The sequence below is a fragment of the Pseudorca crassidens genome, chromosome 2 (genome assembly GCF_039906515.1).
Source record: "Pseudorca crassidens isolate mPseCra1 chromosome 2, mPseCra1.hap1, whole genome shotgun sequence".
Lineage (NCBI taxonomy): Eukaryota > Metazoa > Chordata > Mammalia > Artiodactyla > Delphinidae > Pseudorca > Pseudorca crassidens.
Window position 1 is genome coordinate 159487581 of NC_090297.1, and position 22891 is coordinate 159510471.

Consider the following 22891-nt stretch of genomic DNA (forward strand, 5'->3'; position numbering starts at 1 on the left):
CTAGCCCTGTAGTTAAGACAGAGACATAGTATTTAAATGTAGCCCTTAAGGCATAGGGCTAAACCTTTATGGAGAAAAGTTATATTGCTTGATGACAGGTGCCAGCTTATTTACATTTTAGCTAATTTTTGGATGTAAGATACTTTGAAACCAACTAAGCTAAAGTAGATGGTACTTCCAGATCATAAGTATAATGATTATAATCTTTGACATGATTGGAGGCAAAAACACCACAGGGACAATAAAGCGTGGATTAGTTAACCCTAGTTTTGACTGCAGAAGGAAAGGAGGGTAATAAAGAGTAAAGTTAGTATTATAAAAGACCTAGTTCTTATTATTTGCAGTTGGGAAAAGAGGGGGCTTACAAGTCCTAAGAACAGGATAAGGATGAGAAGTGCCTGGAGCTTCTGTTACTTGAATAGTATCTTGTATTAACAAGTCTTCTATGTGTTCAAAGTACTTCTACGTGCTACTCAAAGCAGTTACAAAGACCAAAGAAAGAAAGGAGCCAAATGGAATTAGCTTGATTTTATAGATGTAAAAAGTAAGCAACTTAACAAAGTTCTTCAGAAGGGAAGGGATGGAGCTGACAGTAGGGGGACCCCAGGCTTCCGAGTTAGGGAGCTGCTTGTCATCAAAGGCCGGAAGTAACAGCACCAAAGGCTAATGCGCAGTGGCCTTTTTGTATATCCGCCTCCCTCCCCGACCCTCCCCTCCTTGGCAGCTGACCAGATAACCCTAACCTCTCACGTAATACTACACTCTTTCTCCTGTAGATTCTTTGTGGGAAAGAGATTCCTCGCTGGATCAATCGGCTTGCCTACTTCAGCTCCTGTATACCCTTTCTCCAGAGTTGCCTCCCAAAGGAGTGGCTCACTCCCGCAGCCCTGCAGTCTAGCGTCAGCCAAGAGCTCCAGGACGAACTGGAGGAAGCGGAGGATGCTGCAGCCTCCGCTTCCATGGCCAGCACTGCCGCAGGCTCCAGACCCGGGCGCCACACTAAACTGTAAATGTCTCCAAAGTCACGCATTCAGAACTGTCTCTGGCAGTTGAATATCACTAGAGAAGAGTAAAAGAATAAATGTCCTCTGGATATTTTGTATGCAAAGATGGCTCTCCCCCAAATCCCAGTTTTTCAGCTCAGGATTATATTTGTAATCAAAAAAAAAAAAATCACTTGGCGCAGGAGGGAGAACTTTGTATGAAGCTGCCCTCTGTCTTTTTTACCCACTTGTAAATTTGGATTTACTTCTGTTTTATATAAGCTCTGTTAAGTTATGTTTACAGTATTTTGTATCGCTGTTTACAAATCTTGCATGGACTCCTGCCACCATGAAAGAAGAAAACCTTCATGTCTTCAGAAATTAGGCAGGTAATCTTTGTACACTTCTGACAATTGCCCGAGCTTCGGCATAAATAATAGGCACACAAGAAGGTACTTACACAGTTACAGTCACCATCACCTGCTTAAGAATTGTCTTTTAGGTTTGTGTTTGGTTTTGTTACCATTTTGGTACCAGGGTGCACAGAGGTGAAGGAGCACACACAGCCCTGAGGGCTTGGGACCTCGATCTGCGTGAGAGGCGCCCGACCCTGGGCACCCAGCACTCCCTCCACTCCAAGTGGTACATCTCCTGAGGTTCCCACCGAACGGTGGCTTTCATCCCAAATATCTGGCCACCTCCACGGGGTGGTATACTCTCGTGTCAGTCTGGCTTTGATGCCTCTGATTCTGTAAGTAAGATGTTTTTCGTTAAAGGTATTCTTACTAGTAACAAGTGTTTTTGCACATGTGTTGGGGGCTTCATTTTTATTTTAATATATATTGATATCCTCCCTGCAGAGGATTTTGTTTGTGGGGCAGGAATATCCTAAGTGGTAGCCTTCTGAGTAGCAGTGTGAGTTGACATTCAACTGCTTTTAAGTCTTCAGGCTACCTTTTATACCACACCTTGAAAACTAGAGTCTAAAGTAACACTCTCCAAAAAGTTAATACTTTGATATTTTAAACATTTTATGTACCATACCAGAAAGAGTATGTTGCAGTTTGTTAGTTTGTTATGGGAGTAGTTTCACCTCATTATAGAAAGCTTAGTCTCATTGACCTCTTGTGGAAAACTCATATTTATGTGTCTTATTCATGTTTTTCTTTCTCTCAAATGTATGTCTCTTACATAACCTACTCGAAGAATGAAATTGTCACCACAGATAAGTCCTCATTAGCAAGGAATCTGTCTGCTCAAGTCTACTCCCAGTTTGACCCTTGGATGTAAGAGCCAAGTCATTACATGTCAAATTCAATTTTTCTGCCTTAAGAATGAATGTTCTACATAAAATATTGGATGCAGTGTATAAATTATCCAAGGCAGTGACTTCAGCTTTATATATATATATATATATATATCATTAGTTTTAAAATCATCTACTTTTATTTAAACTTCTAGATTGGATTGTTTGCTATTGCTCTTTGTAAGGATACATATCTTTCAGTACACTACATTTTTAACTTTTCCATAAGCTGATTTTGAATCATTTTATCAAATTAAGCACACCCTGTTCATAGGGAAAATAAACCTTGGGTTTGACCTGAGGAAAATGAAGCCACTTAACCTAATTTATGCTTTTGACTGTTCTGTTGCTGGAGAGGAAAGCTTTTACAAATTATTCTCAGTTCTTTTAGCGGGGGGGGGGCAGAGCACTTGTTTTAAGAGATGTGACAGAAAGGAATCTATGATCTTTATGAAAAGTTGACCTGATTCAGGTCTAAAAATGAGATTTAGAATAAAATGCGAAGACTCTTGACAGTGAATCAGTTCACTCAAAGAAGAGTCCTATCACTAAAACCCAGGTTAGTGAAAAATGTTTGATGCCATTCGCTTGGGATTTTTTGTTTTTAATAATGTGGTGGATTCCAGTTTTTTTCTAATCCATTCAAATAGACATGAGTTTAAATCTGTACTACGGACACACGTGAAGGAGTGGCCATTATTTAGGCACTTCTCGGCGAGTAGCCAGGAGCCTTCCACCTTTGCTTATCCAGAATCCAGCGCCTCAGCACACAAATGATTATATTGTTATTTTGTTGTACTGACTTTCATCTGCAGCATTTGGAGTTTAAAAATAGTGTTAAGGTCCTAGTAAAAATAAATAATGGCCCTGAGGCCAGTTATCGTAGAACCACCAGATAAAATTCTGGACGTGAGATTGCTTGCAGTCTAATGGTACTTGAGGTTGAGAAATAAATGTCTTTACTTTAGAAAATCTCATTTAAGTCAGTTTGTCCACTACAGTTCAAAACTGAGGGTGAATTCAGTTAACTAGCATTTCACCAGCTTTCCCTTGGAGGAAAAGAATCTTGTTCTCAACCCGATCTCTGTTAAGAAAAATCCTATATAAAAAATCCAGTCATTAAGATACATGTGATGTGATGGCATCAGATATTCTCTTCGTAGTTGTAACCAAGTGAAACACATTTCTCATTGTGGGTTGGACAGTAATATAGTGTTAAGAGGGTCAGAAGCTGCTGGTTTCTACTGTTTGTTTTCAGTGCCCTTGGGTTTTGTTTTTCCTTTGTTTCAACCCTAAGAAAGGGGCATCAGCTTTGGAAAGTGTGGCCTGTGGAATGGTAGAAGGCAGTGATACAGCAGTAAAGAGAGCCTCCACTTGATGCCTGAAATCCAGCCCACTATTGTTCTGACCCACAGCAATAGTGCAAGTTACCTTCACCAGCATTTGTACATAGCAGGGAATTCTGGTTTTCACCAATTGATAGCATTGTGTGTGTGAGGAGATTCAACCCTACAGACGGCTGCGGGACTCTATATCCATGGCTTCTTTCCATCACAAAACGGGTAGAAACTCATTCACTGCTTCAGGGTTCTAATCTGTGTGTCTTCTAATGGGTCCATTTCTATAAGATACTCTGTAATTTTGATACATGCTGTGTTTTCTTTCAGTGACTAAGTTTAAAAGGCTTGGATTTTGTCCAGCAAGCTGGCCAAACTGCCATTGTACCCCTTTCCTTCAGTATGGTTTAGAGTGCAGCTCAGTCATTAGACTTTCATTGTCTACTCAGTCAATACACATCTTCACTGTTTGAAAGGTGTTACAGCTGTTCAAGAATCTTCATGAACCTGAGGATAATTTCTTGTGAAGTTGAATGCAAATGTACTGTCATTCATAGTGTTTATATAAAAAAAAAAATACCAGGAATCTTCACTTTTGCTACCTTGATATAGCATTGGGCTATCATGTTAACATTGAAATACATCAATTTATTAAAAAATACTTTTATAAGAAATGTTTTGTAGTGCTTTTTGACCTCCAGGAGACTGCAAATGTTATATATTTGTGTTGGGGAGGGGTACTTTTGTTTGATATTTTTTATTTTTATACAGTTTTAAAGGTTACACTCCATTTACAGTTATTACAGAATATTGGCTTTATTCCCTGTGTTGTACAGTAGGTCCTTGTAGTCTGTCTCACGCCCAATAGGGAGATTATTTTTGAAACCCAAGAATCCCATCTGCTCTGCAGAAATATAATCCGCCCTTCTCCATCATACATTTCTCTTGTGTTTGCATGTACATTTACTCCCATGTATTCCCCTCAAGCTCAGGTCCACGGGCCAAGTCCTTAACTGTCAGAGAGCATAACCACACCTGTTCCCAGGCAGCAGTGCCAGCCCCAGCTTCTGGAGGATGGAGACAAGGCTGGGAAGGGAGAACGTGCCCTCTTCTCTCCGCCAGGAGAGCAGGAGAGAGACCTGCAGGGGAATTGCCCCCACTGCTCGTGCACACACACTTCCCATCTAGAAGCATCAAGCAAGCAGGAGCCTGGGTGACTGCGCACCTCGTTTTCTACTAACCTAGTCTGCTTTGCACCTCCAACCTGACCCTTCCCCCGTCTCCATTGGCCTTTTGGTACCTAGCCAAGTAATATTTCCCTCCACAAACTCAAAAGACCTCTCTTGGATTAAGTATTATTAAAAAATAGGGCTTCCCTGGTGGCGCAGTGGTTGAGAGTCCGCCTGCCGATGCAGGGGACGCAGGTTTGTGCCCCGGTCCGGGAAGATCCCACATGCCGCGGAGCGGCTGGGCCCGTGAGCCATGGCCGCTGAGCCTGCGCGTCCGGAGCCTGTGCTGCGCAACGGGAGAGGCCACAGCAGTGAGAGGCCCGCGTACCGTAAAATTAATAATAATAATGGAGGGGCTTCCCTGGTGGCGCAGTGGTTAAGAATCTGCCTGTCAATGCAGTGGACACGGGTTCGAGCCCGGGTCCGGGAAGATCCCACATACCGTGGAACAACTAAGCCCGAGCACCACAGCTACTGAGCCTGTGCTCTAGAGCTCGCAAGCAACAACTATTGAAGCCCGCGTGCCTAGAGCCCGTTCTCCGCAACAAGAGACGCCACCGCAGTGGGAAGCCTGCGCACCGCAATGAAGAGGGATCCGCCTCACCGCAGCTAGAGAAAGCCCGCATGCAGCAGTGAAGATCCAACGCATCCAAAAATAAATAAATTTTAAAAAATTTAAAAAAATAATAATGGAGGTCATTTGTGGTCTGTCAATGCCTGTCCACTCTCTGCTAAGTAGGAATGATCTATAACTCATTTGTTCTCAAGGACAGGAGCCGAAGGGGAATTTTTCCCCTAGTCTACATAGGTTTTTGATAGACTATAACAAGTTGATCACCAACTCAAATCTGGTAAAGCAACTGGTTTTACCTGTAGAAAGGATACCAAATACACTGAGGGACAATGGTTTTTTCTTTCCCATTATTATCTGCTCCTGAAGTTCTCCTTATCACCCAGATACGGACCTTGTTCTAAGTGTGCAGAAGTCCACGCTAATAAAGATGAGTGGCTCCATGCTATGCATTCCAAGAGGTAGATTAGAGGCAGGCAGCTGCTTATTTCCTTCTGGATTCTAAACCCAGAGAACTGCTGAGTCCTCTCAAGCTTGTCCCTTTGATCCTTTCCCCCAAAAGGAAAATCCTCCCAAAGAGGATCATACCTTGTTCCTACACTGGGAAGTGTGAAGAGCCCATCTTGTCAAGGCCAAGGGAAAAGCGAAGGTTAAGCGGGGCCTCCTCTCGATCCCAACGCGGTGCGGGAGGCATTCATTTCCAAAGGCTAGATGGGCGCACCTGTGCCCTGCAGCCCTGCCCTCACTGGGAGGGCTTTGTGGACCCAATCAAGAATGTACCACCCCCGGGCTGTTGAGGAGTGGCGTAGAGCCGTCTACATTGATCTCCCTGACCCCGGGACCCCTTCACTCAGGAAGAAGTGCCTGGTTCTACGAAACACTCATGGCCTTCGTGGGCCTCAGTTAGGGGAGCCATTGACCGCCAGGCTGTATCCTTCACACCCCTAACTCCCAGTGATTAGTGGGATTTAGTGCCTGGGCAACCTTCAGGTGCTTCTGAAGCTGCAGCCATGCAGAGGAAGCCACAGGCCTCACCAGGCTGTCCTTATAGCCTTGCAGGCAGGTGGACTCAGGGATAAAGTTACCAAAGTCACTAAGCCAGACTCCACAGGGGGAGGGTGGGAGGCCTGCTCTACTCATTCCACACTGGAAAAGGAATATGCATTGGACAGGGCAGTGAAAAAATTAGACAAGGAAAAGCCATTCGGTCTACCTAGGACCCTCAGTCTTGGTGGCCAGTAATTATCCACCCAAATAGGGACTGGGATTTTCAGATTACAAAACGGAAAAAAGAAAAGCTAAGGGGAGCTAGGGCAGCCAGCTTGGCCCTAATCAAAGATAGAAGAAGACGCCTGTACCTTCCTCTCCCACTGGCGTCAATGAGTGGCCACCACAGAGCTGCCCTCGCAGGCAGCTGACACACCACAGAAGGCCAGTATGCCCACGAATACGAAAAGGTGTCACGTTGAGTCTGGAAAGGCAGTGGGTTTTGTGGACAGGACAAAGGGGAAAGGGAAGTCCTCCTACAGTGCCCCTGCTGTGTGCTCCTTGGGCATTTAATTATCACCACAGCCTATGACGTTATTCCTGCTTTACACCAAAGGAGTTTAGTGGTTAGTAACCCAAGAACGCACAGACAACATAAGGAAAACCCATATTTGAACCTAGCCAGTTGCAAGGCTTCTACTCTTTCCACCTAAGTACACTGCTTTCCTGCAGTGGAGAACCCGGGTCCAGTCCAGACCCACTGAGTCAGAATCAGAATATCAACAAAACCTCCAGGCAATTCACCTGTACAGTAAGGGTTCAGAAGTACTGCTCTTGCCCATAGGACTCTATTCTGCATGGTTCCAGCCTACTCTGCCCATAGAAATCAGAATTTCCTCGATGAGGTGACTCTGTCAGGCAGCCTGGACTCATGAATGTCTGAAGGACCCGGTAGCTGAATCTTCTCCAAAATTCAATAGAGGTGTGGTTGGATTTTCTGGATTTTTCCTGGGTTTGACCGAATCCATATAAATTATTCAAGGAGTACTCTAATAAATGTGAAAGATAAACTTGAACCCTCTGGGTTTACTTCAAGGAATGGTTACCTAGAAGTCCCTGATCCATGCACTAAGGATTCTGGACCGTAGTTTGAACTGATTATCCACCTTCCTGTGAGAGACCACCAGGGCTACACCCATCACGCGGCCATCCCTGCTGTTTTGCTTTAGATCACCAGAAGTTTCCGTGCCCAAATCCTCATCCCCAGCTACTCTGGGCATGCTCTCATTTGGCCAGCTCTCTCTCTCTCATCCTTACTGGCCCACCTTCCAATGTACCCTCTGGAACTTCCCGTCTGTGACAGGAAAATGCCCAATAGCCTCCACTTTTTCAAATGCTTCTTGACCTCTCTGCTTTATGTGAAACCCAGCCGTCCCCTGTGGTGCTCTCTCCCTCGGGGTATGTGCCCTCGGTCTCCCATGCTTCTTTGCTTCCAAACCTCCGGCTCCACTGAAACCGTGCTACCGAGTGCTACCAGCTGCTGCCTCGTGGCTCTCTTCTGCTCTCCCTCGCCTCCTCTGTCTTCCTCTCCACCTTCTTCCTGTCATCAGTGACTCTGCATTCATGCAGGTGACCCATCCAATACCCTAGCCCAGCGTTTCTCAGCTGAGGCTCTATTGCCATCAGGGTAGGACGATCCTTTGTGCTAGACAGTCCTGCCCATTACAAGACATGTGGCATCTCTACACTCTGTCCACTAATTAGCAGCGTTTTTCCCGCTCCACAGTCGTGGCCACGTTAAGCATCCCCACACATATTGCCCCCAGGAGGTAGGCAGCCCTATCCTGGCTTGAGAACTACCATCACTGTCTCAGGCTCCTGATCTCCTCACTTGCACCAGGCACGCAGACCTTGGACTTGTCATCACCAGTAACGGCGCCTCTGCTAAAATCTTCATTTCAAGTAATCTCTGACCACTAGCTTCCCAGCTCCCCTGAGTACCCAACACACTGAGGCAAGTCTTTGACCTCATTAAGATCCCAAAGCCACTAAGTTCAGCACTGGTTTTACTAATATCACTCCCTCCCCCATCTTTCATTTTTCTCCTCACTCAGCCTAAATTCCACGGTCAGTAATTAAACTGTTTCCGTCTCTGGATCCTCCACTTCTGTGCCCTTTTCTCGCTTCATCTCATGGCCTGGCCAACCCAGCCCTGTTCAGACCCAGACCTCTCTGTGCCTGATCCGCTGAATGTTGCTAGGGTGAACTCACACGACTGGGCTGACCAGTTTTATCTTAATGTTCCCGTCTCTCAGCACCACACGCGGTTTCTTGCAGGTCCCTTGTAAGCCTGCTTGCTGCTCTCCTGGATGACACTTCAGACTTTATCTCTTCAAACCTCCCACGCGTTCCCCACACGCATTTCAGTTGAGAACTTCACTTTATGCTTCATTGAAAACACAGACAATTTAGGCAGTTGACCTCTGTAATGGAGGAAAATACCCGGTTCTCCCTCCCTTGTGTTTCTCCCTCCCTTGTGTTTCTCCCTCCCTTGTGTTTCTCCCTCCCTTGTGTTTCTCCCTCCCTTGTGTTTCTCCCTTACTGTCACACAGAACACTTCACTTGGGACACTTCTTCACCAGATGTGTGGGGATTTTCCCTACACCAAGCAATTCTCCATGACACCAGCTGGTTGGCCTACAACTTAATTCTGACGCTATCTACCTGGAGATGACATCAGATCCCACAGGTTAAGCGCTCAGTCCCACAAGACTGCCCCCCACTTCAGATGCCAATTGCTAGTAGTACGGCCCCAGGTTACCCACAATTTCTGTCCAGCTTGGGTACAAATCGGAGAGGTTCCCAGGTTTGAGTCTGATTTGCTAGAGAGGCTCACAGAACTCAGGGCAACGCTTCCATTTAACAGTTTATTAAAGGATATGATTTAAAAAATACAAGTGGGGCTTCCCTGGTGGCGCAGTGGTTGAGAGTCAGCCTGCTGATGCAGGGGACACGGGTTCATGCCCCGGTCCAGGAAGATCCCACATGCCGCGGAGCGGCTGGGTCCGTGAGCCATGGCCGCTGAGCCTGCGCGTCCGGAGCCTGTGCTCTGCAAGGCGAGGTCTGAGAGCGTCCTGGGCACAGGAGCCTCTGTCTCCATGGAGTTGGGGTGCATCACCCTCCTGGTCTGCGGATGTGTTCAGCCACCTGGAAACTCTCCAAACCTCATACTACTGGGATTTTATGGAGGCTTCTTCACGCAGCGATGATCAATTATTAACTCAATTTTCAGCCCTTCTCACCCTTCTAGAGAAGTGGAGGGAAGGGGGTGTGGGGAATCGGAGGGTGGTAAAAATTCCAAGCCTCTAATTGTAGCTTAGTCTTTCTGGAGACCAGGAGCCATCAGGCACCCACCCAGAGTGGCCTCAATAGAACAAAGGTTCCCCTGGTGCTTGTATCACTTAGGAATTTACAAGGAAGAGTTCTAGGAGCTCTGTGCTTGGAATTGGGGCCAAAGACCAAGACATATATTTACTATTATCTCACAGCTTCCAATTTTTCAACCTACATACTCATTGGAGCTCGTACCCAGAGTCACTGTCTGTGTTACAATGGGAAAACGTCCTTACTATTTTCAAAAGCCAAGCCTTCCTTTGTCACTGGATCCCACCCTCTCTCATCTCTGAAGGACTTGCTCCCACATTATTCCTTCTCTCCTTCAAAACGCCAGCTTCCCTTTCTCCACTGCATCATTCCTGTGACCATAAGACATGTTCCATGGTTTCTCAGCCACAACCGAAAACCCAAGACAAACCTTCCCTTCACTCCCTCATCCCAAGCAGGGCAACATTTCCCGATTTCACTCCACAACAAAAGTTCATGCACTTTCATGTCCCATTCACTCTTATAAACAACACTTTGGTTTACATATATACGTGTCATACGTATATACACACACACATATATATGAAAGAATATATAGGATGTATATGTACAGTCTGAAAAATAATAAAACGAACACCTCCTGTACCCACCACCCAATACCCAGACTAAAAAGTAGAACCTGAGAAGGACCTCAGAAGCACCATCTCCCTCCCCAGTCACTTCCTCCTCTCCCCACCACTGCTATCCCGAACTCTGTGTAAATCATTCCTTAGCTTTTTCTTTTTAATGGTTTTTTAATACCCACATATGCATCCCAAGATAGTATAATTATTTGCTTATACCTATTTCAAAACTTTTTATGAATGGAATCATTTAGTATATATTCCCTTGTGATTTAAAAAATTTCTACATACTGTGGAATTCCCTGGTAGTCCAGTGGTTAGGACTCTGCACTTCCACTGCAGGGGGCCCGGGTTTGATCCCTGGTTGGGGAACTAAGATTCCACAAGGTGCATGGCATGGCCCAAAAAAATTAAAAATTCTACATATTTCTTTAATTCATGCATGTTTATGTGTACAGTTATAGTTCATTTTCACTGCTGTATTCTTCTGTACAACTACACCACAGTTTTATTTATATATTCGACTTTTAACGGACATTTGGCCTGTTTCAATTTATGGCTATGAATATCGTAAGGCATACCTTCTGCTGCAGATGGAAGGGTTCTTCTGGGGGTGGAGTTGTGAGGCTGGAGGGAAGATGGGAGGGTTTCCGCTTCTCTGGGAGAGGAGCCGCAAAGTTGGAGGGAATGTACACATCCAACTTTATTAATTTTTAGAGAAAAACAATGTATTCCTCTTACTGCACTTTCATTAAATAAAATCCTATTCAGCCTCCTCTCCATCTGCTAGTCAAACAGAGCTCCACAGGCTATTTTCTTATAATGTCATATAATGAAATTTCAGAGCCTGGGCCTGAAAAGTATTTTTTTCATTACTCAGAGGTGAGTGCTGTTCCCTGCTCCCACACAACCACTGGGAGGACAATACTCAACATCACAAAAGTGGTTCAAAGAATCTGCTTGACAGGTGAGAATGTAGGGGATCGGCTGCCTCGTGTCGGAGGGGAAGGGGGTGAGCCCGGAGGAGCCAGGGCTTGCGAAGGTGTGAGTGGGTCCAGCAGAAGGAGACAGTGTTTGAGTCCATCGTCAAGTTCAGCCTGGCCTTAGCCGTTGCAGGAGGCGTGGCAAATTCTGCCTTGTATAATACAGATGCTGGGCACAGAGGCATCCTATCACCTTTGACCCGTTCTGTGGAGCGCAGGACATTGTTGTAGGAAAAGGGACTCACTTTCTCATCCCTTGGGTACAGAAACCAATTATCTTTGTTTACTGCCCTCCAGCACGTAACGTGCCAGTAATCACTGGAAGCAAAGATTTACAGAATGTCAACATCACCCTGCGCATCGTCTTCCAGCCGGTTACTAGCCACTTCCCCGAATCTTCACCAGCATCAGAGAAGACTCTGATGAGCACATGCTGCCGTCCATCACTACAGAGATCCTCAGATCCGTGGTGGCTCACTTTGATGCTGGAGAACTTATCACCAGAGAGAGCTGGTCTCCAGACAGGTGAGCAATGACCTCACGGAGCGAGCAGCCACCTTTAGGCTCATCCTGGATGACATAACACTTGACACATCTGACCTTCGGAAGGGAGTTCCCAGAAGTGGTGGAAGCCAAATAGATGGCTCAGCAGGAAGCAGAGGAGCCAGATTTGTGATGGAAAAGGCTGAGCCTCAGAAGCAGCAGCCGTCATCTCTGCGGAGGGCGATTTCAAGGCAGCAGAGCTGATAGCCAACTCACTTGCCCCTGCAGGCGACCGCCTGATTGAGCTGCGCAAGTTGGAGGCCTCGGAGGACATCACGTACCAGCCCGCCGGGCAGTCAGTGCTCTTCCAGCTGCCCCAGTGAGGCCCACACCTCCTGGGGCCATCTGGACCACAGCCCTGATGATTCTCAACATCACCTTCCCTCTTCCACCTCAGAAATCACTGTGAAACTTCATGATTGGAGTAAAGTGAAGGAAATAAAAGTAAAATCACTTCAGATCTCTAACTACTCTATCAAAGAAAAAAAAAAAAAGGAACCTGCTTTTTGGTTCAAAACTTTTAACGGAATGTGTCCTGTTCTCCCATGTAAAGTGGACACATGTGACTCTTCATCGCTATTGGCAACTCAGAGCAGCAGGGTCTTGTTCGACTCCTATGACTTTAGAAATTGTTGCCACATCCTGTGAAAATAACCACCATGTGAAAATAACCTCCAAAGAAACCAATATGTGGTTGCTTGTCTCAATTCACTGACTTAATTATAATGTTATAATAAATTGTCTCAGTATTCCTAAAAGTTATAGATACTTGAAAAAAACTTCTCTTACAGATCAGAAGAGGATCATGGCACTTTTCTCTTACATGCATCATGGAAAAATCAAAGCCCCTGCTAGATATATTATAATATTTAACAAATCATCTGAAAGTCCTTGTATCATCTTGTCAACACTGGGTAATCAAAATTGTTTTCCAAGGTAGCTGTAACACTCTCCAATCCCACCAGCAGAAGATTTTCGTTCCCATTACTCCACACCCTTGCCTAGACTTGATATTGACTAACTCCTTAATGTTTGCCAGTCTGGTAGGCATAAATTGGCATCTAGCTGCACGTCTAATTTGCATTTTCCTGGCTATTAATAAGAGTAAGAATCTTTCTATGTTTCTGGGCCTTTTTTTTTCTGTGAAATGTCTGTCCTATCTTTAGCCTGTTTTTCTGTTAGGTTATTTATCTTTTTCTTACAGATTTGTAGAAAATAGTTACACATTCTGCCTACTCTTCTTTGACAATTCTTTGTGTTACAAATATTTTCTCCCAGTTTGTTATTTGTCTTTTCACTGTCTTTAAAGTGTGTTTCTTGTTTGTTTGTTTGGTTGGTTGGTTGTTTTGGGCCATGCCGTGGCAGTGGAAGCATGGAGTATCAACCACTAGACCACCAGGGAAGTCCTAAAGTATGTTTTGATAAACAAGTTCGTTTTAAAGTAGTCAGTAATATCAGTATTTTTCTCTTTGGTAAATATTTTTTTAATCCTAAGAAATCCCTCTCTCCGCCTGAATTGGAAAGATATTCTCCTACGTTTTCTTCTCAATATTTCAATCTTTGCTTTTTGTATTTAAGAATTTAATCCAACCAGAATTGATTGTGTGTGTGTGTGTGTGTGTGTGTGTGTGTGTGTGTGTGCGAGTTATCTATTTCTTTTTTTCCATATAGGTAACTATTTGCCCTAACACAATACGTTGAATAGTCTACCCTTTACCCACTGACCTACAAGTTCCATTTCCATTAATCAAGTTTCCACATATATGTGAATCTGTTTCTGGGCTCTCTAGTTCCATTGGTCTATTTACTGTCTCCAGACTAATGATACACTGTCTTAATTACTAAGGCTTTATAATAACTCTCAATATGTGGTAAAGTAAGCTTCCCCATCTTCTTCGAGAAGTTATTTGGTTATTCTTGACCCTTTACTCTTCCATGTATATTTTGGAATCAACTTCTCAAGTTACATACCCACACACAAATCCTATTGGAATTGCATTGAATTAATTTATCAATTTGTAAAGAACCAATATCTTTATGATATTGTCTTTATCCAAAAACATGATCCATCACTCCATGTATACTGACCTTCAGTGTCCTTCAATAAAGTTTTATAATTTTCTCCATAAAGGGCTCTCATGTATTTTGTTAGCTATATCCCTATGTTCCTTATATCTTTTTCTTGCTAGTGTAAATGATATCTTTTATTTCTTAATTATATTTTTCGGACTCATTGTTCCTCATATGTAAAAATGCCATTGACTTTTTCATTTTTTTAGAAAAATGATAGATGTTATTTTTTTAAACAGATTTGAATTAATAGAAAAATTGATCAGAACAAAGAGTTCTCATATACCACCTCTCACACACACACTTTCCCCTACCATTAACATCTTACGTTAGTGTGGCACATTTATGAATTGATGAACCAGTTAATACATTATTATTAACTAAAGTCCATTTATATTAGGGCTCACTCTTGTGCTATTATACAGTTCTATGGGTTTTAGCAAATGCATAATGTCACATATCCACCATTGAAGCATCATACAGAATAATTTTACTGCCTCAAAAGACCCACGTGAAAAAAACAAAAGACCCATGTGCTCCACTTATTATTTTTCCGACCCCCCTAATCCCTAAACCACTGGTGTTTTTACTGTTTCTCTATTTTTGTCTTTCCCAGAATGTCATGCAGTTGGAATTGTACAATATGTAGTCTTTTCAGACTTGGCTTCTTTCACTTAGCAATATGTATTTAAGGTTCCTCCATGTCTTACCATGGCTTGATACCTCTTTTTTTTTTTTCTGAATAATATTCACTGTATGGATGTACCATAGTTTGTTTTTCCATTCACCTACTGAAAAACATCTTGGTGGCTTACAAGTTTTGGCAATTATAAATAAAGCTACTGTAAACATTCATGTGCAGGTTTTCGTGTGGACTTAAGTTTTCAAATCCTTTGGGTTCATACCAAGATACGTGATTGCTGGATTATATGTTTAGCTCTTTAAGAAATTGCCAAGCTCTCCAAAGTGGCTGTACCATTTTGCATTCCCACCAGCAATAAGTGAGAGTTCCTGTTGCTCCACATCCTCGTAAGTGCTTGGCATTGTCAGTATTTTGGATTTTGACCATTCAAAGAGATGTACAGTGGTATCTCACTATTTTAATTTGCAATTCCCTAATGACATAGGATGCTGAACATCTCTTTAATGCTTATTTGCCATCTGGATATCTTGTTTGATGAGGTAACTGTTCAGATCTTTGCTCACTTTTTAATTGGGCTATTTGTTTTCTTATTGTTGAGTTTTAAGAGTACTTTGTATATTTTAAATAACAGTCCTTCAGCAGATATTTGTTTTGCAAATATTTTCTCCTACCTGTGACTGCAATTGTTTTTTATAGGTAAAGTTTTTTCCAGCAATTTTGCAAAACTCTCTTGTTAGTTTTAATTATATATTTGAGATTCTTTGGAGTTTTTTACGTAGTCAACTATATCATCTGCAAATCATGATAGTTCTGTTTCTTCCTTTCAAACCCATATAATTTTAATGTTGTCTGTTATTTATTTATCTCTATGCCTTTGGTTAAGACCTCCCATGCAATGTTTCCTTGATCTTAAATGAAAGTTTTTGGCCTTTCAAGTTTTTGTCAAGTTTTGCTTCATGTACTTTGAAGCTCTATTATTGGGTGCCTAGACATTTAGAATTATGTTCTTAATGAATTGACCCCTTTATTATTATGAAAATCTCTTTCTTTATCCCTGGTTATATTCCTTGCTCTGAAGTCTACTTTGGTATTAATATAACCACTCTTTCTTATGATGTTTTTTATCTTTTTCCATCCTTTTATATTTTCAATCTGTGTATCATTATATTTAAAGTGGGTGTTTTTTTTAAACCTACAGCATATAATTGAATCTTGCATTTTTATCCCAGTGTGACAATCTCTTAGATTGGAGCTCTTGGACTTTTGCGTGGAATGCAGTTATCAATATGGTTCCGTCTAAATCTACCACTTAGCTTTTTTTTTTTTTTTTTTTACCATTTGTCCTGTGTTTTGTTTCTTTATTCCTTTTTCCTGACTTCTTTTGGATTTATTTAGCACAGTTTAGTATTCCATTTTATCTACTTTATTAGCAATCTGTCTTCGGGGTTTTTTTTAAATTATTTTTCTAGGGCGGTTTTAGGTTCATATGTCTTTGGGTTTTGTTTTGTTCTGTTTCTAGTGGTTGCTCATGGTTCACAACTTGCATCATTACCTCATCACTGTCTACACTCAACTAGTATTATCCCACTTCACATATATTGTTAGAACCTTAAAACAGTATACTTCAATTTTTTCTCTCCCGTTCTCTGTGCTAGTTTTCATACATTTTAGTTCTATGTATGTTATAAACCACACAATACTTTGTCATTGTTTTTGCTTTAAAATGGTTACCTTTTAAAGAAACTTTTAAATGACAAAAAATATTTTAAATCTACCTACATATTTACCATTTCCAGTGTTCTTTGTATAGATCCAAGTTTTCATCTGGCATCATTTTCCTTTCACATGAAGAATTCCTTTAATGTTTCCTGTGATACAGTGGTTTTCTTGTAGTTTTCAAAAATTTCAAAAATGTTACTCATTATGTCTTCAACTACTTTTTCTGCAGTGCTTCCCCTCACCTCACCCTTTCTCTTCTCCTTCTGAAACTCCAATTACACATATGTTAGAATGCTTTGATATTGTCACACGGCCAAATGCTCTGATCTTTTTCCTAGTCTTTTTTTCTCTGTGTGCTTTACTGCAAATAGTTTCTATTCTATTACTGTGTGTTGATGTTGATTGATATTTTCTTCTGCAGTGCTTAATCTGCTATAAATCCCAATAAGTGAAATTTTTATTTAGTATATTATATGTTTTAGTCTCCAGAAATCTTCCATCTCTCCTCATTCTGTTCACGTTTTCCTTTAAATCCTTGAGCATATTTATAATAATTATATTAAAGTTCTTATTTGCTAATTCTATCATAGCTTTCATTTCTGGTTTGTTTGTTTTTAAATTCTGTCTGTTTTTATTGACTGATTTTTCTTTTGGTTGTGGGTCACATTCTTCTGCTTATTGGTATACATAATATTTTTTGATTGATGTTCTATGTTTCAAATGTTACATTGCTGAGTGTCTGTATTTTAAAGGATGTTGAGGGGTTTTTTTCTGGCTGGCAATTAAATAACTTGCAGATCAGTTTGATCTTTCCGAGGCTTGTTTGTAAGCTTTTATGGCTGGTTCATAGTAGCCCATGCTCTAGGGGTGGCTTAGCCCTCCTATTAAGGTGTGACTCTTCGGGTCTCACTATGGAGTACCCCAGACGATTAACAAGACCTTTCGAGTCTGACTGGTCAGACTCTGTCCTGTGGAGCTCTGGGAATTGTTTAGCTTAAAGCTTCCAGGTCATTCTTTGCCCAGATTCATGGAGTTTCACCCACTTCTTTGTCACTTAGTATCAAGCAAAGTCTCAAGGTGACCCCTATGGAGAATGCTGGATCTCTTTTCTCTACGTAACTATATCCTCTCTAGAACTCTGTCCCACAACTTGCAGCATCTTCTGCCTTCCTGAACTCTGAACCCTATCTTCTCAACTCAGTGACTCGTGCTCTGCTTAGGAACCCCCTCCCTACACTGTGGTCCAGAAGGTGCCTACAGGCAGAAAGCCAAGGCAGTTGTGAGGTTCACCTCACTTACTTCCTTTACCACCTTCAGGGATCACAGTCTTGCACTGCCTGTGTCCAATGTCTGAAAATAGTTGTTCCACGTCTCACATTTGATTTTTTAGTTGCTTACAGCAGGAGAGCAAGTTGGAACCCTATTAGTCCATAATGGCCAGAATCAGAAGTCTCTTTTAATTTCTTAATGTGGTGAATTACATTAATTGATTTTCTAAATAATTGATTTTAAACTTTGCATTCCTTGCACATCTGGCCTAAACCCAACTTCCAACTTGGTCATTATATCTTCTTAATGTATTGCTGGATTTAGGATAGATAGACAGGAGCACAGAGAGGTAGGTAAGTATATATATAGATAAGTAGATAGATAGGTATTCTAAGTTCTGAGTGAAATTGTCATATAATTTTCCTTTCTTGAAATGTCTTTGTCTGATTTTGGATTCAAGCTTGTGCTGGCCTTATAAAATGAATTAGGAAAAGTTTCTTCTGTTCTCTAGAAAAGTCTGTGTATGAGCAGAATGGTAAATTCCTTAAATGTTTTGTAGAACTAGGCTGTTAAGCTGACTGGACCTGATGATTTTTTCATGGGAATATTTTTAAATATTGATTCAATTTCATTAATAATTACAAGATTATTCAAATATTCAATTGCTTCTCAAGTCTATCTTTTGTCAGTTATACTTTTGTAAGAATTTATCCATTTTATCTATTTTTTCAAACATAGTGCATAAAATTGTTCATAATATTCTTTTGTTGCCATTTGAATTTCTTCTAGATATATAGTTATGTCCTCTATTTTATTATTAATATTTTTTCCTTTTTCTCTCTCTCCCCTCCCCGACCCTTCTCTTTCAGTACTGCCAGTTTGGTTTTTCCGTTTTACAAGTTTTTTTTTTTATTTATTTCAAAAGATTAACTTTGGGGTTTATTTGTACTCTCTTGTATGACTATATTGTCTGTCATTAATTTCTGCTTTTGTTTTTTTAATGCTCCTTCTTTCTCTTTATTTTTTGGTTTATTATGCTATTCTTTGTTTTTCATGAATTCTCAGCTACTTTCAGAATCCACAATCTTGTTGTCTAATTTAAATCATATATTTTCCTCAAAATATTGTGTTCCTCAGGTTCTGTTACATAATATTGGTGATATCATCTAGTTCAGAATAGTTTCTAGTCTTCAATATTACTTATTCTTTTTTTAAAAACATCTTTATTGGAGTATAATTGCTTTACAACAGTGTGTTAGTTTATGCTGTATAACAACGTGAATCAGCTATACATATATCCCCATATCTCCTCCCTCTTATGTCTCCCTCCCACCCTCCCTATCCCATCCCTCTAGGTGCTCACAAAGCACGGAGCTGATCTCCCTGTGCTATGCAGCTGCTTCCCACTAGCTAGCTATTTTACGTTTGGTAATGTACAATATTATTTATTCTTTAACCCACAAGTTTTTTTTAGAATTATGTGCATTTATTTTCAAACTCATGAGAATTTTCTAATTATCTTTTATTGGTTTTCCATTTAATTGCATTGTAGTCCAAAAATGTTGACTGTATACTAATTCTTTGAAAGTTGTTAAGGTTTAATAGCCTACTGCATGATCAATTTTTTTCTTCCAGTTTTATAGAGGTATAATTGACATACAGCGCTGTATAAGTTTAAGATGTTCAGCATAATGATTAGACTTACATCCAACATGAAAAGTTTATCACAATAAGTTTAATGAACATCCATCATCTCATATAGATACAAAATTAAAGAAATAGAAAATAATTTTGTGTGTGGTGAGAACTCAGAATTTATACTCAACATTCATATAAAACATACAGCAGTGTTTATATTCACCATGTTGTACATTATGTCCCTAGTACTCATTTATCTTATAACTGGAAGTTGGTACCTTTTGACTGTCTTCATCCAATTCCCTGTTCCTCCACCCCCTGCCTCTAGTAACCACGAATATGATCTCTTTTTCTATGAGTTTAATTATTTACTTATTTTTTTAATGACATACTATTTGCATATAACACATCCTCCCATATAATTTTTATTTATTTATTTTTCAACATTTTATTTATTTATTTTTGTTTATAAATTTATTTATTTTTTGGCTGCATTGGGTCTTCATTGTTGTGCAAGGTCTTTTTCTAGTTGCGGCGAGCGGGGGCTACTCTTCATTGCGGTGTGCGGGCTTCTCATTGTGGTGGTTTCTCTTGTTGCGGAGCATGGGCTCTAGGCATGCAGGCTTCAGTAGTTGTGGCATGCAGGCTCAGTAGTTGTGGCTCACGGGCTCTCGAGCACAGGCTCAGTAGTTGTGGTTCATGGGCTTAGTTGCTCTGCGGCATGTGGGATCTTCCCAGACCAGGGCTTGAACCCATGTCCCTTGTATTGACAGCAGGATTCTTAACCACTGTGTCACCAGGGCAGTCCCATATGAGCTTATTTGTTTTTGAAGCATAATTGATTTACAACACTGTAGGAACTCCTGGTACATGACCTAGTGATTCAATACTTCTATACATTTCAAAATGATCACTACAATAAGTCTAGTTACGATACCACCATACAAATATATTACAGGGTTATCAACTATATTCCCTGCATTGTACATTTCATACCTGTGACTCATTTATTTTGCAACTTGAAATTTGTACCTCCTAATCTCCCTCACCTATTTCTTTCATTCCCCATCCCCCTCCCCTCTAGCAACCACCTGTTTTCTCTCTGTATCTAACTTTGTTTCTGTTTTGTTATGTTTGTTCATTTGTTTTATTTTTTAGATTCCACATATTGGTGAAATCATACAGTATTTGTCTTTCTCTGTCTGACTTATTTCACTTAACATAGTACCCTCTAGGTCTATCCATGTTGTCACAAATGGCAATATTTTATCCTTTTCTATGGCAGAGTAATATTTCAGTGTGTGTGTGTGTGTGTGTGTGTGTATCACATTTTCTTTTTCCAGTTTTCTATGGATGGAAGCTTGGGTTGCTTCCATTTCTTGACTATTGTAAATAATGCTGCAATGAACATAGAGGTGTGCATATCTTTTCTAGTTAGTGTTTTTGTTTTCTTCAGATAGATACCCAGGAGTGGAATTGTTGTATCATATGGTAGTTGTCTTTTCAATTTTTAGAGGAACCTCCATGTTGTTTTCCATAGTGGCTGCACCAATTTACATTCAGTACACAAGTGTTCCCTTTTCTCCACATCTTCGCCAACACTTGCCATTTGTTGTCTTTTTGATAACAGCCATTCTTACAGGTGTGAGGTGATATCTCATTATGGTTTTGATTTGCATTTCCCTGATGATTAGTGAAGTTGAGCATCTTTTCATGTGCCTTTTGGCCAACTGTATGTATTCTTTGGAAAAATATCTATTCAGGTCCTCTGCCCATTTTTTAATTGGGTTATTTGTTTTGGTTTTGTGTGTGTGTGTGTGTGGAGTTGTATGAGTTCTTTGTATATTTTGGATATTAACCACTTATCAGATACATTATTTGCAAATAACTTCTCCCATTCAGTAGTGGCCTTTTCGTTTTGTGAATAGTTTCCTTCACTGTGGAAAAGCTTTTTCATTTTATGTAGTCCCATTTGTTTATTTTTTCTTTTGTTTTCCTTAGTTGAAAAGAAATATTCAAAAAATATTACTAAGACTGATATCAAAGAGAGTACTGCTAATGTTTTCTTCAAGAAGTTTTATGGTTTCAGATTTTACCTTTAAGTTGTTAATCCATTTAGAATTTATTTCTGTGCTTGGTATAAGAGAGTAGTCCAGTTTGATTCATTTGCATATAACTGTCCAGTGTTCTGAACACCACCTATTGAAGAGGCTGTCTTTTCCCCATTGTATATTCTTGCCTCCTTTGTCATAGAATAATTGCCCATATTAGTGTGGGTTTATTTCTGAGCTCTCTGTGCTGGCTGTAGTGTCTCCATACAAATTTTAGAATTATTTGTTCTAGACTTGTGAAAAATATCATTAGAATTTTGATAGGGATTGTGCTGAATCTGAAGATTGCCTTGGGTAGTATGGTCATTTTAACAATATTAATTCTTCCAATCCATTAACACAGTACATCTTTCCATCTGTTTGTGTTGTCTTCAATTTTTTTCATCAGTGTCTTATAAAAATCTTTTAGCTCCTTAGTTACATTTCTTTCTAGATATTTTATTCTTTTTGATGCAGTTGTAAGTAGGATTGTTTCCTTAATTTCTTTTTCTGGTAGTTTGTTGTTAGTGTATAGAAATGCAACAGATTTCAGTATATTAATTTTGTATCCTGCAATTTTAACAAATTCATTGATGAGCTCTAGTAGTTTTCTGGTGATATCTTGAGGATTTTCTATGTATAGTGTCATATCATCTGCAACAAGTGACAGTTTTACTTCTTCCTTTCCAGTTTGGATTCCTTTTATTTATTTCTCTTATCTGATCACTGTGGCAAGTACTTCTAATAATGTGTTAAATAAAAGTTGTGAGAGTGGGCACCATTGCCTTTTTCCTGATCTTAGAGAAAATGCTTTCAACTTTTCACCATTGAGTATGATGTTAGCTGTGGGCTTATCATATATGCCCTTTATCATGTTGGCGTATGTTTCCTCTCTACCCACTTCATGGAGAGTTTTTATAATGAATGGATGTTGAATGCTGTCAAAAGCTTTTTCTGCATCTATTGTGGTGATCATATAATATTTTTTCTTCAGTTTATTAATGTGATATATCACACTGATTGATTTGCAGATATTGCAGCCCTGGGATAAATCTCACTTGATCATGGCATATGATCCTTTTAATGTATTGTAATTCAGTTTGCTAATATTTTGTTCAGAATTTTTGCATGTATGTTTATCAGTGATACTGGCCTGTAATTTTCTCTTTCTGTGGTATCTCCATCTGCTTTTGATATCAGGGAGATGCTGGCCTTGTAGAATGGGTTCAGAAACATTTCTTTCTCTGCAATTTTTTGAGAACAGTTTGAAGGAATGGGCATTAACTCTTCTCTAAATGGTAGAAAATACTGGTAAAGCCATCTGGTCCTGGACTTTTATTTAGGGGGGAATTTTTTTATTACCATTTCAATTACTGGTAATTGCTTTGTTCATATAATCTGTTTCTTCATGGTTCAGTCTTGGGAGATTATACATTTCTAGGGATTTGCCCATTTCTTCTAGGTTGCTCATTTTATTGGCATATAATTGTTAATATTAATCTCTTATGATCCTTTG

General features: G+C 40.5%; 1 protein-coding gene, 1 non-coding gene and 1 pseudogene across 3 annotated transcripts in view; all 3 read left to right on the forward strand.

Moving 5' to 3' along the window:
* Nucleotides 1–4300, forward strand: part of DESI2 (desumoylating isopeptidase 2) — a 42325-nt gene extending 38025 nt beyond the window's left edge. For both annotated transcript variants that reach the window (XM_067729522.1, XM_067729521.1), the window contains one exon: nt 777–4300. In XM_067729522.1, the coding sequence (XP_067585623.1) occupies nt 777–1010 (234 nt within the window). In that variant the 3' untranslated portion in view covers nt 1011–4300. The remainder of the gene's footprint in view (nt 1–776) is intronic.
* Nucleotides 4301–6200: 1900 nt separating this feature from the next.
* LOC137209510 (prohibitin 1 pseudogene) lies at nt 6201–12269 on the forward strand (annotated as a pseudogene).
* Nucleotides 10720–10792, forward strand: TRNAG-UCC (transfer RNA glycine (anticodon UCC)). Its single transcript has one exon. It is a non-coding gene; the product is annotated as a tRNA-Gly (tRNA).
* Nucleotides 12270–22891: the final 10622 nt, after the last annotated feature.